The sequence below is a fragment of the Diadema antillarum genome, unplaced genomic scaffold, assembly GCF_040938485.1.
Source record: "Diadema antillarum isolate AM-2024a unplaced genomic scaffold, OU_Dant_1.0 seq00000403_RagTag, whole genome shotgun sequence".
Lineage (NCBI taxonomy): Eukaryota > Metazoa > Echinodermata > Echinoidea > Diadematoida > Diadematidae > Diadema > Diadema antillarum.
Window position 1 is genome coordinate 295,676 of NW_027271393.1, and position 19,468 is coordinate 315,143.

General features: G+C 37.6%; 1 protein-coding gene across 1 annotated transcript in view; it reads left to right on the forward strand.

The window, feature by feature from the left end:
- Positions 1 to 19,468, forward strand: part of LOC139732169 (uncharacterized) — a 65,252-nt gene that overhangs the window by 23,686 nt on the left and 22,098 nt on the right. The window contains exons 2-5 of the mRNA XM_071643038.1: positions 8,542 to 8,574; positions 10,869 to 10,907; positions 11,928 to 11,980; positions 18,971 to 19,102. Coding sequence (XP_071499139.1) covers positions 8,542 to 8,574; positions 10,869 to 10,907; positions 11,928 to 11,980; positions 18,971 to 19,102 — 257 coding nt within the window. The remainder of the gene's footprint in view (positions 1 to 8,541; positions 8,575 to 10,868; positions 10,908 to 11,927; positions 11,981 to 18,970; positions 19,103 to 19,468) is intronic.

The following is a 19,468-nucleotide window of genomic DNA, read 5'->3' on the forward strand; positions in this document are numbered from 1 at the left end:
TAAAGCATTATCATTCATGAATGTTATGAATATGCTGCATTCCATATAACGCCCAGACGATTCATCAATCTTGCTCATCAAGTGAAACATTTCAAATCATTAAACATTCCATATGGCGGCGATATCATCATGTTCACATAATGACTGATGAACGATGGTTTCCCCAGCTGTAATGCTTTCGTCTTAAAGTTGTTTTTTTTGTGTGTGTGTGTGATATGAATAATATCTTATACGTGAGAACAAAAGCAGAAATACTGATAATTGACAAGCTCCACAAGCGATCATCCAACTGCTGGTATACCTTGATCTATTCTAAGATGCGAAAATGACGACATCCCATGCATGATATTACAATTACAATTACAAAATTACAACCTCCAATAATGTCATCATAATTCGTAAATCAGTTAAGTGAGGTCAGATTGTTGGTTTCATCACCACTTTCAATTCATTTTCTTTATTTCCATTGAACAAAAGGAGATGCATAATGCAAAGTATACAGGTAAAAAGTAAAGAAGTACAGCACACTATAAAGAGTACTGCTAAATAATATGTGCGAATGAATGTATAATCGCATATAACAAATAATGCATACGTATGCAATGCCACTTTTGATATTTATATGTGAATGCTTGAAGTAAAGTCGCAGAGAACTCCGAAGAGTTTTCGAAACCAACGAAACTATAACGGAAAAGGGCTAGAATATACAATTTAGAGGAAATATATACGTTATAGGGGTTGACTTGGCGTGTATGTTACCGCTGTACTTTGGACCCGAAGACTTAATTGTGTCGTCTTCGATTAAACGTTTAACTTCATCCTCCCTTGCCGAGATCGATCCGTCGAGCAGATCGTACTTCCTGATAACGCTAACCGACTTTAAAACTGGCGGCGATCCTCCTGTCGTCCCTCTCCTCACACACATTGAGTAAAATCAACACCACCGCTGACTCCTTTTTCCTTGCCCGTTAATTATCCCCTCTGCGCGGCAGGGATGTATGTCTCCCCGAGCTGGCTCCCGGATAGCTTTCCGTGCAGTCCGCACTTCTTTTGCCTTCCTGGTGCGCTGGGCTATCCGGCACGTTTTGGAGATGTACGGCGAAGAAGGCGGAAAAATGTGTCGTTACACCGTAGTGAGGAATTTCTGATCATCTTCGGAAATGAAATGAGGTCCATGAATTAACCAATGAGTAATTCGTAATCAACGGTCCATCGTTTTCGAGTTGTCCTTTTTACATCCTTTGTCTCTGCTCCGAGAGGGTTGTGTGTAAGAGCCAAAGTCGTGTGGGATCATTCTTTAACTACGCGTGAACGGCGTAAAGAAAGATCGGGCAGAACTGCTTATTAATATAAAAGTTATCCAATATGTGTTCTTTTGGTAGGAAAAAGAATAGTTCAGCCAATCGCCATGCGATATGATTAAAATTTCTGCCACTTCGCATGTTTTAACAAATGCCCCAGATAAGTAAATACTATACAATTTAATTCCTTGATCATTTTTTTTTTTAGCTACAGTGGAAACGTGACGGGCACAATAAAGTGGCGTAGTTGTGCGTTCTCGTCTTTAGTGGTTAAGATACTGTAACGCCGCTTGATATTCTGCATTTTGAAGTAAATTCATGTACTTTTTGGATACTTCTGTGAAGACCATTATTCATAACAAAAAGAGCGCGTTATCATTACAAATTACTCAGGGCAGAAGGTGGTAGCTTTGGTTGGTGTTGCTGCTATTCTATAAAAGCAAGGAGAAAGTCTTTGGTTCACATAGATACCAAATACAAATTGAATACTGAGGATTCCCATGTAAATTTACGTAACAGTCACGTGGCAGACTCAGTCAGTCTGCCGTCTCAATAGGTGTCACAGTCTTAAGACATGTTTGACGTTAGCTCTAAATTTTGGTGATTATTTGATTCGTCTTTATCAATTTCCCCTCAAAACACCCAATTATGAATTCTTGGAAATGCAACAAGAGAGAATTTCAAACGGATAACTAATTTTGTTTTCCGATACCAAGCCAATTTAAGATATGAAGGTTCTATGCAGCTGTTTTTGTTGATTTTGACTGTAGGTTGTGATGTTAATACAAGAACTGCGTCAATTTTATAGATGCTTCTACTCTGAAATGAGTGCGAGCATTCGATTTCCTGCCAAAATTGCTCTTTATATTGACCATATTTATGGATGGAATGCATAATTATTTGCGAAACGTTTTTTTTTTCCTTCTGACTTGTCTTCCCCGCAAACACAAGCTCCCTTTTATGGTTCCTTTATTAAGACAAGCGCAACCCCCCCCCCCCAAAAAAAAAAAAAAAAAAAAAAAACAACAGACAAACAAATTGAGGTGTCCTTAATGACAAGTTATCATTTATGGTTCCTTTATTAAGAAGAGCGTGAAAACAAATTGAGGTGTCTAATGAGGGGAGCCGGTCACGTGATTGAAGGTCGAAGATTTCAAGGTCAGGACTCTCTGTATTTGTATTTGTATTCGTATTTTTTTTCTGACCAGAAGAGGTCAAACTGATTGTGAAGCCTCTGTCCCTGTCAGTTGCAGTGGTGGATCCAGAGGGGAGCGTACCCGAAGCACGTCCCTCCCCCTTTATTTTTTCGTTAAAAGCAAAAGAAATAAAAATTAAAAAATGAAATGAGACCCGGAAGTGGCACCAGAAATATTAGTTGCGCCCCCCCCCCCTTTACAGAAATCGTGAATCCGCCCCTGAGTTGTGTCATATCCGTAATTTTTATTCAAGAAATTAATGCCGATATTTGCTTATTTACTTCGCTAAAGTGTTCAGTGTGTTGTTCTCGTATTTTATTTTTCTTTTCATGTCATTTATTCATTTTCATTTTCAACAAATGATATAAGACTTCAGTGTACAAAACACTTTATGCAGTAAAAAGAAAAGAAGGAATATACATATTCTTCATATATCGAAATAGAACAGAAAGACAAAATAAACTGTGAAGCCAAGGTGGTATATGGTATTCACTTGAACTTCTTTCAGTCTAGTCCATTCTCTTTCTGTTTGTCACTCTCTCGTATCATCATTCTATTCCTTTATATACGGCAGAATGCCATAATTCACAATGTTCCAAATAAATTATTGACATCGTACCAACAGCGTTCCAATAAATCTGACATAACCACATATGTCTCGAATTCATCTTTGCCACTTATTATACGAACCTTCTTGTCATATCCACAGGGAATCGAGCGTGTTGTGTTTTCTGTTTCTTTGAAGCACTTCACAATCATGATAAATGGTATCTATGCCATTCATTCTCGCCACGTGGTTCCATTTGGAAATCGATCGGCATACACAAGCACTCTGATCATGCTTGCCTTTATTCGTAATGCAAGCAAATTGCTATTTATTGGTATGGGGACAGAATATCGCAGGGGGTGAGGAAATTTCAACACTTTTGGGAAGATGATACGAGGAACTGACACATTTTCCTGCTCATTTCAAACATGGCTTCCAAATATATAACCTTTCATGATTCTGCTCTGATAGATAGACAGGTAGATTGTTCGATCACGAATCAGACATTACCTGTTTTTTTTTCTTCTTTCCTTAGCCAGACGGTTTATGCTGAGCTTTTATCATGGTCCGATAGAATTGCTTCATGGTGGATTTTGTCATTTTGATGGTTCCTAATTTTGATTACTCCTATGTATAGACATTTGAATTCAGACAAGAGATAATTAAATATTACATAAATCGAGCTTTTTATAATCAATGTCAAATTTCTTTTTTCTTTTTTTTAGCCATCCACCTTAATTTTCTTGCAGCTATATTTGAATGTATTGATATTTACATTCATATGTACATTGTTTAAAATTCTGTATGTGTGCATATCTAAGTGATTGTGTGTGTGTGTGTGTGTGTAATGAAGCAGATATTGATTAATTTGATCAAGATAGCTTTTTCTCTAAGAGCTATGCAGAATTTGATATAATTTTGGTATAGAGAATACGCTTTGTAAAAAAAATAACGTATGTAAAAAAAAAGTGATTCAGCAGCAGTTTTTGTGTAATGAGGCAGATATGGATTGGCTTGATTAATTAGATCAAGATAGCTTTTTCTGAGAGTCATGCACAACTTTATGTCATTTTTTTATACATGGTATGATTTGCAACAACAAAAAAACCACCACAAAATACATTGTACTCTACGTAAATATATATATATATATATATATTTAGCAGCACTAGAGAGAAGAATACAGCTGCTTATTTTTGTTCATATCAATGTTTTAACGTTGACCTGATATCGAAAGAAATTCAAATAAAGAACATCATAAAGCTTAAAAGTGTGTGTGTGTGTGTGTATGTGTGTGTGTAGTGCTATGAATATGACAGACCTCGTAGATTTATCGATGTCATGCTTACGTCACAGCTTTCTGGTGGTATTCGGTCGGTCCATGATGAGGAGAGCGATTTCCAGCGGGGGTGACTGACTCTTTGGGCAAAGATTCGAGTTACACACCAGCCCATTCCCTGAAGCTTTTCAAACTCTTTCCTCTCGCCCTCCCTGTACACTTCCACGTATCAGGTTATCCTCCTCTCATTTCGTAACTCCTGCTATATGTTTTCTCATCTTTTCTTCGCAGTTCTTTCTCTTACTCGGTCTTAGCTCATCCCCTTCACCATGCTCATAGAATCCTGAGCGAACAAGTTGGCTCTTTTGTTCTTCTTCTTCTTCCTTTTTACTCACCGGATATTCGTTTAGATATAATAATGTTTAGTTTGCCTTTGAAAGTGAGTGAATTAAGACTAATGATATTTGACACAACATTGAAAACTCACTTTTTGATCCTCTGAGAATGAGTAAAAACGAATTGAATTCAAAATTTTGGTCTGCTAATGTCGCAAATGTTAAAACAAACACACCTCAATGGTAAACAACGGGTTTAACAGTTAAACCAAGTCAAGTTTGATACAAATTTTCACCCCCCCCCTAAAAAAACCACACACGTTGATTTGTGTGCTACAACATAATATGACAATGAATGTTATAACCTGTAAATGTAATCAATTTTGTTTGTTTTACTTTAAGGGCGTGATGATAAACAGGGATAAGTAATGGTTATCTGTCACGTGAACTTTGCCCCCAAACCAGAAATGAACAACCAGACGGGAAACGACTCATTCAAATTAGTCATATTATCGGTAGCACACAGTCCTTTTAAGAATTTGAAATGTGACAGCTCACTTTCCTTTTAAAGAGTGTTTTTTTTTTTACTTTCCTTGTAGCATCAGTGGCAAATGGCTATTTTCTACAGCACGACGAACTTGTTGTTTGGTATCAAAGGAAAGAAAGAAAGGAAATATAAGGTGTAGAACACCTTAAGCATTACAACCCGGTGGAAAACGTGTCATAATCACACAAAAACAACAGCAACCAAAACTGTAGCTATTAGCGTAGAACTTTGTCGCGTTTCTGGCCGGAGACAATAAAGTGATTTTGGTTCTGCTTCAATTAGTTCTTATGCCTCAAAAAGTGCAATCTGGGAGGTGAAAAGGGTGAATTGACACTTCATCTCATCTCCCTTTAGAAGTACTGCGTCACAGGAAAGTGAGATGTAGTTCCCCTTTCTCCTTTCACCTGGTACAAGGCAGTGTCATTACTAGTTGCTTTTTAATGGATTTGCTTTAGTTTTCTCTTCTTGTGCAGCGTGGGTTTACTTGCTGTGTCTGCAATTACCAGTATACTCCCTCTCTCTCGCTCTCTCTCTCTCTCTCTCTGTCCATTACTTTATCAATTCCCCTTTTATCTCTTTGTCTCTATGTCTGTCTGTCTATCTATCTATCTATCTATCTATCCATCTGTAACATTCCAGATTATCATGTAACTCTATCTATCTGTCTATCAATCACCTTTACTTTGTCACACAGTGAACCATTAGCGACCTTTTGCTCTCAGTATTCAGTGCGGAACCATCCTGCTCCCTCCCTCCCCCTCTATCCCCCCCCCCCCCCTCGCCATCAATTCTCTGACTTTCTTTCCCAGCATGACGGCATCTTGAACTTTCTTGGAACTTTAGGTTTCAATTAGCTGTTGCAGTAACGATATTGGGTTCCTGATAGAGTAGTTTATCGAAAGTAGAACCGGTGAAGTGCGAAACATCAGCGGTGTGACTGGGTCTCATCGTGCATATTAAGACATTGCCGTCATGGTTGTTTGAATGAGAGTTAAATGTGTGAGTGGCTGTATCATAATGGGAAGGATCATCGAACACCCACGTACGAAAGCAAGAATTGTAATAGATGTAGATATTAACTGGAAGACCTCCTGAGCGTTGCAGGAAACAAAAAAGACATCGAGACTATAATACTTGAGTGGTTACATCCATATGGAGATGCATTATAGTTTTAGGTGGATCCCGTTTTCTCCAGATGAAATTTCACCTACAACAAAACGGTAGAAGACAATATTAGAAACCACTAGAAAAAAAGGAAGTTCTCGATGGTGAGACACCTGTCATACATTGGCCTATCACACATATCGTGCCGATGAGCTTACGAAATAGTGACAACCAAGAAGAAAGGTCTTAAAGGGTATATCGCATGTGAAACAATCGTATATCGCATGTGAAACAATCGTTTCAGAAAGGATGTGACCAGACAAAAAGGAAAAGGCTACATCCAAGACTTGAAAAAAAGAAAGAAACCTAACAGGGATTGTGGCGCAGCGAGGATAATCAAGAATCAATAGTACAACCTTTGGTGAATGATGATGCTTGCTGTAGAGCACTAACGTCACTATGACATGCTGATTCTTGGTTGCATTTCGGAAGACCTTGATACCCAGTGATTTCTTCTTCCATTTTTGTCTTTCATGCGATTGTATGCCAGCTTTCTAGTGGGATATGTTTCGAGGTGAACGCATTGCACGCTTCCGCACGGGATTTAATTTGCCCGTAGCGTCTCTCCACAATGTCTGAACGTCTTTGCAAATCTTTGTTTTGTTTAGCTTCATTTTTCATTTTCTTTCTTCTTCTTCTTTTTTTTTTTTTTTTTTTTTTTGCTTATTTATGGTTTTTGCTATCAGTAAGATTTCATGGACAGTACACTTTCAGAAAGAGGTCATCATAAAATTGTTTGTTTGTTTGTTTTTTTCGTGTAAATTCCTGCGGGGCATTTCATGAACCGTTTTCTGAGACAAGCTATTACAAGCTATATTTGTCCAAAAAAAAGAAAATCCGACAAAACACTTCATGAAATGACCCCCCCCCCCCCATCATCCTTGAAAGGTAATGACGATGACGATAGCAAGGGCCCTAACGCTTGTAAACGATGTGCAAATTTGGCGCTCATGAAAAAATGGGCATTTAGAATTTTGACCAACAACACAACATTGAGTGACAACAGAAGCCTTAGTTCTGAATCCTAAGATAAATTTAAGCACTACATGGATGTACTCTTCTGCCTCTTCTAGACAAGATGTCGATATACATACGATATAATATCATATATACATAATGGCATTGACATTCCCCGTCGAGACTCCTGAAGAAGATGGAGGCCACCGAAAATTTGAGTTGCTCAATAAACTCATTCTTTCTTATATATTGGCGAAATAATGCATTACTGGTTTATTTCTTGATTCTTCGTTATATTGGAGCTAATACGCGAATTCGCAACATGTTCATATATATATATATATATATATATGTCTATCAAAAGACGACTTTCACATGAGAAATCATACAAAATAAATTACATTATTCATCCACTCTTTCTTTGTGAAGAGGAACCTGAACAAAATAAACTTTCATTTAGGCCAGTGAAGACCCGATAACATCTTACGAGAGAAAAAAAAAGTATGAGGGAAAAAATCTCTTTATGATGGTTTGTTCTACACGTGGCCAACTATGTAGATGGACGTGCCAACAGAGCAGTGAAGAGAGCTAGGACATTTGGACTTTAATTTATTGCCCTATTTCTTGAGTAATTTTCAGTAGTTATTCAAGCTGTAATATAGATGTGATAACTAATCGCTAGCAGTGACTTTCATTCTGGTCAAACATATCTACCTTTAATCTAAGATAAACACGAAGATAGAGCGCGCATTAACCTATTTTGTCTCTTGAAATATTGGGATGAGTAGAGTTCGAAGGAAACAAAGAAGAACAAAGAAATGAAACACCTGATGTATGTATGTGTATAATATGTCTATACGTATTACCAATCATGCCAGTATTATCATGTTATGCGAAGCCACAAGTAAATTTTTAAGGGAATGACAAGGGCAGGCACACTATATCTGAGCAACCACTTAAATGAACTGAACTGTGTATCGATGTTATAAGCAATTGTGATTGAACAAGTCTCCCGATATTTGTGTGTAAGTCTGTCACCTGATTGTAAATGCGCGTTTTTGTGTTGTTGTGTTTTTAATGGTTTTTTTTGGGAGGGGGGGGGGAGGGGGCAGATCTGTGCGTGTGTACTTGTATGTGTGTGTGTCTGTCTGTCTGCTTGTAAACATGTATGTTTTAAGTTACCCTTGTTATTGTTTTGTTTTCATTTTTTTTCAGTGTCGGCCGGATGCAATTGTGGAAATGACAGAGGTGAGTGTTTTTTTTTCTCTCCATCTCATTCTCTTTGTGTTTTTGTAATTATCAAGAGCATACCCATATGTGACATTGTAATTACTTTAGTAGAAGTTAAAAGTGAACTAAAATCCACCCGGAAATGGATGACGCGATATTGATGGCCTGCTGGAAAGAACACAGTGCCCCACATTGTGTTCGCAATGTGTTCACATAGTCGGTTATGGTGAAAACACTCAAATTTACCAGTGTGAAGAGGATTTCACACTGTGGTGTGGTTTTTCACACAGTGTTCACATAGTTCCTGCTTCACACTGTGAATTGATGATTCACGATGTGTTCCACAAGATCAAAATGTTCGAAATTAACAGTGTGAGGAAATTACACGCTGCGTTCACAATGTGTTCACACTGTGTTTTACATAAGTGTTTCACAAAGTGGAACACTGTGTTTTTTCAGCAGGGCGGATGTTAATGTGAACGTAAAATATTAGATATCCTGAAGCCAGCTGAGGAAACTCCTCAAAAATATAGCGCCCGCTTTCTGAATGCTGAATCACAGCTCCAAAGATTTTTTTTATCATCATTTTCGACTCTCTTAATCCAGAATGTGAATATAATCTATCTTTAACAGCTTATAACGGAATACACATCCTCCCGGAATTTGTAATCCACAACGAATCACTCCTTCTAGTTCCTCCTACCAATACCCAATCTAACGGTTCATGATCTTTGCAGTCAGCATCCTCTCCGTTGTGAAATAATCTACCTGAATGCATAAAACAAACTAACCCAACAGAAAAATTCAAATCCATATTAAAAAATCATTTGTTCATTCAATAGTATCATGGTTTAGCATATATAATGCAGGTGTTAATCGTTATTTATGTCTGAACATTCTGAAACTGTACCTTCTTCTTTCCTCTTTCTCTTCTTCTCAGCGATACAAATAGAGAAATTTTATGAGATACACGCTTGTACAAATATTGTGAATTATCATCATTATCATATTGATAATTCTAACGTATGTGTGTATTGTTATCAGTTAAAAAGTACCTTTCGTCAACATTCATTTCAACATGTTTCGATGGTTATTGTAAGAGTTTACGTTTTATGTTTTTATGCTTCCTTCTCTCCAATATAAGGAAGAATGGAGCAGGCAGGGGGTGACATACCGTAAAGACTGCTTTAAGAATATATTGGTTTTTACAGCGGTATGTGCATGATTGTGGGATTTTCAGTGTGCGTGCACTCATTGCTGAGTATGACGAATGAGTGGGCGAAGAGATAGGTCGTAAATTTCGCCCTAAGACTATGCCACATTTAATTCTATCATCGGTCAAACTGAGTAACCCAGAAGGCGTTAAAATGTTGAAAATTTAGGGGTAATCGAAATAAATAACATAATACATTATCATTAGTACACATTGAGTGTTGCATACGATCAAAGTTGTTTGTTTGGTTGTTTGTTTTTTGAAAAAAAAAAGTTAGATACTTTAACAGCGTCAAATCACAATATGATTTGTACTGGGCCAGTATGAGGTGATCACTTATTTTGATATCAGTAGTTAAGAAAATTGTAATGACACATGAGAAATAAAAGAATTCTGATCTTTGTGATTCAGGTCTGTAATACTGTGAATTTATTTGACTTATACCACGCTGAAAACTTCGTTAAAGGACAAGTTCACCTTCATAGACATGTGGGTTGAGTGAATCGTTGAGAGTTTGAGGAAAACCGGACAATCCGTTCAAAAGTTATGAATTTTTGAAGTTTCTGCTCACTCAAGGCTGGATGAGAAGACTACTATAGCTTGTGATGTCACATGAGTACAACGATATAAAGAAAGAATAAAGAAAATATTCAACATATTTTCACTTTTCTCGCATAACAAAAGAACACCTGACTTCTCTCTTTCAGAAGGCAGGGGGAATAATATTACCCTCAATATATGTCAGTAACAAGTCGAAGAAATGTGCACTTTATTCAAAAAGTAAATTTTTGTAAGATTCTCTTTTTATTTTCTTTATATGGTTGTACGCATATGACATCATACACTTTAGTAGTCTTCTCATCCAGCAGTGACTACGCAGATACTTTAAAAATTCATAACTTTTGAACGGATTGTCCGATTTCCCCCAAACTTACACTGATGTGTTCTACTAATATTGCTGCATTCACTCAATCCACATAGTATATAAAGGTGGACTTGTCCTTTAACACCTGTTCGTCTTCATTATGTATGTATGTATGTATGTATGTATGTATGTATATAATGTATTTTCCATAAATGTTTGTATTTTCTTTTATAGAGTGTTGGATACGATGTGCCAGGATTCATCAATCAGGCAGTGAGTATATCGTGAATGGTGTCATGCTCTAACATCATGTCTGTGAATGCCTTAACGGGGTTTCATCCCACTAGACCGACACCCACGAGTCATACAGCTCACGAGTTCGACATTGAAAAGAGGTCCATGAGTCATACAGCCCCCGAGTCATGCAGCCCATGAGTTCGACATTTTATAGATAAAAACAGCCTACGAGTTCGACAGATACAACACGGGTCTTAATGTGTCGGTCTCGTGGGCCTTGTTAGTTTAGTGTCGAACTCATGGGCTGTATGACTCGTGAGCTGTATAACTCATGGACTGTATGACTTGTGAGCTTTATATGACTCGTGGGTGTCGGTCTCGTGACGTGCACCCGCACTGACTTGGCGAAAAACACATTACTTTTCGCGCAATGCACTTAATACCTACAAGGAAAAACCCACATTTCCAGTGCAAACAATTTATTTATGATAACTTGAATTGACAAACAAATTACTGTGCAGCAAATACGACAACAACAATTCACCTTTCTGATAAAACAGCAGTATCAGAATGGGAAGATGTAAGCTTGGATTACCAACAGTTATGTGGTATTTACTGAACCGGAAGGAAAAGAATATCCAAAAAGAAGTATTTCGTAAGGTTTTGAATTCATTGACTTATAAAATTAATGACTGTAATGAATCATGTGAATTATAAATTTCAACAATCCCTCTTGGTTAAGTATTTACTGAACCCAAAGTGAGAGAACTCCCCTAAAAAAGAAACAAACGAAACGAAACAAAACAAAACAAATTAAAACAAAACAAAACCAACATTTGATGTGGCTTGAGTGTGGTGATCATAAAATTCTATATAATGATTTTTATCATTTTTCGGGAATGATATTTTTTGAACAAATCTTTGTGTTTAAATTCTACCTTAATCTTGAATTTATGATTGTCATGAATAAAAGAATGTAGGTATAATGTAATGTAATGTAAAAACTTTCGTGTGTTTTACGTAACATATTTTATGATTCTTACTTGTTTCTTACAGAGAGAGCCATGGACATCTCAGAGAGCGGAGACTCGCTCAAAGATATACTGCAGGCGAGTATTCTCTATTCTACATTACATTATAACGATGTCAGGTAAAATGTCAGAGGTAAAATGTCATGGATAAAAGTGTCAGGGGTGAAAATGTCAGAGAAAAATGTCAGGGGTGAATCATGGGGTCATTCTACAAGACCGACACCCACGAGTCATACAGCCCACGAGTTCGACATTGAAAAGAGGTCCATGAGTCATACAGCTCATGAGTCATACAGCCCATGAGTACGACACTAGGTAAAAACAGCCCACGAGTTCGACAGAATGATACAACACGGGGTTTAATGTGTCGGTCTCGTGGGCCTTGTTAGCTTAGTGTCGAACTAATGGGCTGTATGACTCGTGAGCTGTGTAACTCATGGGCTGTATGACTTGTGAGCTGTATGACTCGCGGGCTGTATGACTCGTGGGTGTCGGTCTCGTGACGTGCACCCAATATGTCAGGAATAAAAATTTCAATTAATTGCCAGTGGTAAAATGTCAGAGGTAAGAATGTTAGGGGTACAAAATAATGTGAGAGACAAAATAAAAAGTCAGCAGTATAGATGGCGGAAGAAAGAGTGCCAGTGGGGAAAAATGTCACGGGTAAGAATGTCACAGGTCAAGATCTCAAGGGTCAAACTTTAACCTTGACATACCCCTGATATCTTTACGGCTGACATTTTTATCCCGAATCATTTTCACACTATTCCTTTTAGCACATTAAGCTATTTATATGGCTGTCCTCTCTGTTTTTCATAGGCGGCGTCATCAGGTTGATTTTGCTACATTTGGTGACAATAGGAAAATAAGGAAATACATTTTGGGACGAGGCTAGGTTCTATACGTAAGCCTCCGCTCTCAAGCATTTTAGGTTCTTTTAAACGTATAATTCTTTCTTTCTTTTTTCTATTCATTGGTTTGTTTTATTCTCCAGGACATAAGAGTCTACAAACAATTGAATTTATGCTGTCATTTGACTTTCATGAATTAGGACACTTTCTATTTCGAATTTCATTATGTCATTTTGAAATTAATGCTAGTCAATGCTAACTTTGTAAAATAATATCACAGTTGTGTGGGTGGGAAAGAGGGTTCTGTCCCAGCTTATTCTTTTTAATGTGATGCAGATCCAAATGTGCGATGTGGCGTGAGACACAATATTTACACCTACCATGTTCAACGTCGCAACATCTCGGAAACAGCGCGCGCCCGGGGGAGCTCCAGTTTCGTAAATGACTTTTACAATAATATTGAAAAATAATCATCCGATTTCAAGAAATATAAAATACCAGCTGTATTCTCCCAATTTTGGGGTTATGACGTGTTCTAGGCAGTTTCAGAGTTTATGTCCAGGGGGGCAAAAGAGGGCTAATACGATTTAAGCTGCGATCTAATTTACAATGTCCAGATCCATAGTTTAGATCAGGTGTACGAACCATACATTTCCACCGTGTACATAGTGTATGCTTATCTGTGTATTGCGTGTGTGGGAGTTTCCCTTAGAGAGGGAATATTGACTGTTGGGACGGTAAACACCGAAAGAAAATTACCTCATTGATATTTTATGCAGCTTGTATCTTCTGCATGAACAAAGTGATGGGCAGAGATGGGCTAGGGAGGGTTAAAAGATTGTGCAGTAAAGCATTAATGATTTCTTCTTTTTTCGCGTCTGCTTGATTTAGACAAATGAAAAGTGAATACATAATGTATCTGAAATTTATATTAATCTTATTTTTCATTCTTGCCTTCCCTATTTTCTTACTAGTTTTTGTGTACTTGCTTTGTAAATCTTAATCATGAGGTGAAATGTCATCATTTTGTACTGTTGTTATTTGCATGCACTTTTTTACGTTCTGATCAGGCAGCACCAATGAATAAAATATCTACTTTGTTTTATTGTTAAGTAACTTTGAGCAGTTGCAATATTCTCGAATAAATTCTCTGTTGAGAATAAGGAAAAAATTGTGTGTGACAAGGATCGGCACTTGTAAGGCATTATTTTGATGTTGGATTCGATGTCCGAGGAAGGATATCTCAACGCGAGTCACAAGCATTACATTTAAACTAAATACGTAAACTCGTAAAGTTTGAGAAAACAGACTGAATAATGTATCTTGAATTAAATCATTAGTAGCTTAATCATAATCATTGTTCACGTTTTGAAAACTTCAAGTAATATAATTTCAAAACGAATTTCTTACTCCTATATACATCATGTTGGCTCCAATACGATTACGAGAAAGAAAACACCCCCCCCCCCCCCACACACACACACATACACACACAAATAAAGTGTTCACATGTAGGCCTATTCCCTAATCTAATATTCGGACCTTCACCTCTGGCAGAAATAGACTTCCCTCAGTCGCATCCAGTCCCCTCCCCATACCATTCCCGCCCTTCTTCCCACTAGGTGCTAAAAGGCGGCTAAGGCTGTATCATCACGCCTGTGCAGGCTCCTGCCGCGGGAGGGGATAAGGGGACCTCGCGAAAAATGATATGGCAGATATTGCTGGTGTGATCACGAATAGCTTCATGTCATTAGAGGTACTCAGTGGAAGATACAAACGGTACTAATGGAGATGTGTTTATCGTACGTGCTAGCACTAAGCGTTTACCATTTCAATTAGCATGTGTGCCCGTGTATCTGCTCTACATTTTGCCTTTTTCCTTTTTACTTTACTCTTCGCGAATATCTTTAATGAAATGACATATTTTTCATGTTTAAGTGTACATTCTACATATTTGTTAGGTAAATGACGTGTCCCGTACCCTATCGTCAGCATTGTCTAACCTTACGCTGTCAAACAAAGAAGTCCAAACCAACAAAGAACCCGTGTTGACATTAACCTGGCGCTCAAAGTATACAAAGAAGAAATAAAATCTGAACAAAATCATTTGCTACAAATTTGATTCACTTGCTTGGAATGCATTCTTTTGTATCTCCGTCACAGGCACAATTAGGTGCATGGTGCGTGCAAATACAAAATTGTGTTAGTCGATTGCTGCAAGTCGAAAACCATTCTTTATTACCGTTACAATTCCCACGTGTTTTATGGCGCTCGTTTTAGGCAAGTGCGACATCCGGCCCTCCGCTAGCATGCACAATCGTTCATTGTAGGCTTTAAGTTTCCCTGTTTGTCACCTCCCGCGCTAAAAGGGCGCCACACCTCTAGCTCTTTAATGCTATAGAGTGTGTGCCTACGTACTTGAGAGCAGTGTGTCCTATATTTGATCTGGGACACGATAACGTGAGATAAACCTGATGTTAAATTAGATAAAATCGTTTCTGCCGATAACTTGAGAACTTGCATCATAATCCAATCTTGTCACGAGCCCCAAGTACACAGAATGTTGAACGAACCGTGAATATAAAAGGTAACTGATGCCCCTTTCAGCGTAAAAGAGTGCACGGTGGGAAATACCACCACGAGCTTTTACGTCTCGATGTTAACCCACACGGAATTAGGTGTGTGTTGTGGAGATAACTATTATATGGAGAGATACTGTATTACATCTCTGAGGTAACTTGTACACACAAGATGTTCTATATAATCTATCCCTTTAGTAGTATGAGAGGCCGTGGGAACATTTTACCGTGACATCATACCTGACATTGTTTTAGAGTCTTCGGATTTTGCAAGGTGCAACCAAGTTTTGAAGCACGCAATTGAAGCTTTCCCCTACTAGTATCCTATGGGGGGGGGGGGGGAACAAGTGACGTAAGCAAGAATGATTGTGGGTGGATTTGGAACATGAATATACTTCAGTAAAAGCCGCTAACTCTTCGTTTACACTTTCCTTTAACTCTCGTTCTTCTCTCTCTCTCTCTCTCTATATATATATATATTTATATATATATATATATATATATATATATATATATATATATACACATATATATAACATATATATATATAATATATGTATATAATATTTACATAATATATATATATAATTCATACATATGTATATTACCCCAACGTAACAAATGTTTCATAGTTTCATTCATAATGTGTGTAGGGCCTATACTCACGATATATGAATTATGACAATGAGAGCGATAGTTGTCAGAAAAAATGAACAGTAATAGTTGAATTGATGACTTTATTGACAGCTCTGTTTTTCCGTATACTGATGATAGTGAATGACAGTGATATTACTATCGCTACCATCATCATTGTAACAACTACCCCATAAATGACTTTAATCACGCTAACATTGCTCAAGACAAAACACAGGCCAAATGACACACCAGTGAGAATAATGTTTATTTATTTATTTATTTATTTATTTATTTATTTATTTATTTATTCATGGTTTAAAAGATAACTACCATGGCAGCCTAACAAGGCCGAATTGAGGTAGTTTACACAGTAATACAACATATCAAAACAATATCACCGCACTTATAAAAAAAACCCACAACTTACATGACAGAACATATATAGTCATATAATAACATAACATTGCTTATTCATTTCATAACTCAATTTCCAAAGCACAGATATAACATTAAAAAACCGTCAGACATTAAAACATTCATGTAATACAGATAAAAACAGATTTTGAACACTTGAACACTTTTGAACACACTCGACATTTTTACACCTCACATAGACCGTACATCTCCCTTTGGCAAAAACTTTGGCACATGCATCACATATTTTCATACTCCCACAGAAGCATACACATGTATATACTCCGCATTGCATATCGCAACCTGCGTTTGGGTATTATGTAATCGATTCGTAAACGAATACCGGCGTTATGGATACACTTGCTTCTACACCCAAGCTGACAATGCATGTTTGCACCTTCCCCTTTTTAGCTCATTTAGAGTGTGTTTATAATCACATGATGTGGACTAGTGCACATGGTATGCATTCACAGGGTTGTACCTTTAAAGATGAACAAACACATTCAAGTAAGCGACCATAAACCTGGCCAGTATAATGAGAGGAAGAAAAAATAGTAAACTTGAAGAGAGAGAAGAAAAAAAAAAAGGTGACATTGACATCTTACATTACTGACCAGGTATAGTGATATGATAACGTTGTACTATTGCTTATTCGTTTCACAACTCTTGTTTCCAAAACACAAATATAACAATAAAAACCGTTAGACATTAAAACATTCATAAATGCAGATAGAGACGGATGCAATTACACTCTTAACCACACTCGACATTTTTACCCCTTACATGCAGCGTACACCTCCTTTTGGCAAAAACTTTGGCACATTCATTACATATTTTCATACACCCACACAGGCATACACATTACTACTCCGCATTACAAAGCGTAACCCAGATAGTTGCGAAAGGGTATTATATAATCAATACGTAAACGACATTTTTACACCTCATTTTACACCTATTTTCTTTTTGTCATTGTTATATTAAACATGTAAGAATATGTGTATCTCCACTGCTCTAGGTGGGACCCTATTGGGATTATTTCTTTCAGACGAACAGTCACTTTCTCGTGCAATATTCAAGTGAATATCACCCTAGAGAATGTACTGTTTGATTTGGTCGCAATAGGAATTGCCTTGACTCAGACTACGTGGCTTTAACACATCCTTGCGTCCCTGCCTCTGATCTCCGATATCAGTAGTTCCAGCTCGTTCGTCAGCCCATGCATGCACTTCAACCGTTCTTTAAATCATTAAAACTAATTTGAAATCTAATTAATGCCCCAGGTAATGGTAGTAAATGAAATGTGGACATAGATCATGAAATTACATGGTGATAGTGGCTCCTTTTGAGTGATGAAGTAAAGTGAATAATGAATTGAATAAGATCAAGTTACATTTGGTATGTTGTTTTCATTGGAAAATAGTACATGGATCGTGTCGTTGATATCAACCAACGTTCAATGCCCTCGTGCGTATACGTGCAAGTTATGTGAACACATCGCAGTGATTGAAGGGACATTGTGTATCATCAGTCTTTCTAGACAGTATTTTGATTATACAGTGAAAACACATTAATTTAGCTGCATTGCGTGTCTTGCAAGATGACATAACATTGCTAAGTTACATCGTGAGCAAGCAATTAGTAGATCATAGATGGAAGCGACATAACAAAAACTTTGTAAATCGTCTTGAGACGAGCATGAGTCATACGGCCCTCGAGCTAGACATTGAAAAAAGAAAAAAAGTTCATGATCCATGCACCCACGAGTCATACACCCACGAGTCATACACGCCACAACACGACTAGACACCGAGTGACACAGGCTCACGACAGACAGTAAGTACAGTACAGGCCCACGAGCTAGACAGTAAAAGCAAATAAGGTCCACGAACTCGACACAACGTAAATTAAGCCCACGATGTAATGTCGAGCTCTTGGGCCTTATTTGCCTCGTGTCTAGCTCGTGGATCATATACAGCTCGTGTCGAGCTCGTGGAATTCCTTCACCACTCGTGCCTGTTAAACCAAAGATTCACCGTAAGATGATACAAACAAACTCGCGAAATTTTCACGAATACCTAGTACGTTAAGGAGACATAACACATACAGATCAGTAATCATTTTAGCAAGACAATCTATGCATGACAAATATGGTTTCAATAAAATCCTGCTTTGATTGTGTTCTTTTTCGATGTGTAAACTGCACATAAAGAGTTGTAAAGTATCGTTTAACCACGTGCAAAAGGTGAAGCTGTGCAATTTTCCTTCTAGAATTTTCGTAGAAGTGCAATCGATTTGTGTTCTGTCATACAGATTGCTGAATAGTTTGTAGTCTCTCTCTGTTTCTCTCTCTCTCACTTGCCGATGTATGAGATTTCAAAATGACCGCTAGCTTTCCGTCACGCCAAAATCAAGTTTGCTATACAAAACGACCATGCAGAATGTATAAAAGTATTAACAGGTGCTAGACACCAGTCTCTGCCAGCACATCTTGATGACTCCACGAACTGCTGACCAAACTTTTCATGATGGCAACAAGTTGAAAAATAACAAGACTGATGTCCTCAATTCCTCTCTCTATTATCCAGCAATCGTCGGAGATGGGGAATCTCATTCAAAAACTCGATGAAGGCTACAACGATAACGACACCCCCGAGCAGCTCAGTCTTGAAGAAATTGTGGACAGCCTACCCGCGGCATGGAGGAGAAAAATATACACGGTAAGTTTAAGACCCCTGTTGCTTATACTTTACATTTTATACATAGGAAGTAAACATTGCATGGCGGTAGGCAGCGGGTGTGAGAGGGCAATTCTTCTCCCCTCCCGAAACTTTCAAACCACACTTCTCCTTTTTTTTTTTACTCTGATGTATGATTTTCAAATGATTTGACCAGTATTCAATTAATGAATTCTTACGATTGACAAATCTATTCCAATCTATGCCAATCTTTTAATCATTGCTAATATTAACCGTCGACATGAATAAACACCGAATCAATCGGTGTTTTAGGGGTAGCCATGATAAAAAAGGCGCAAAGCACGACAGTTGTAATAGAAATAACTAAACTCACAATTTTATCAATTT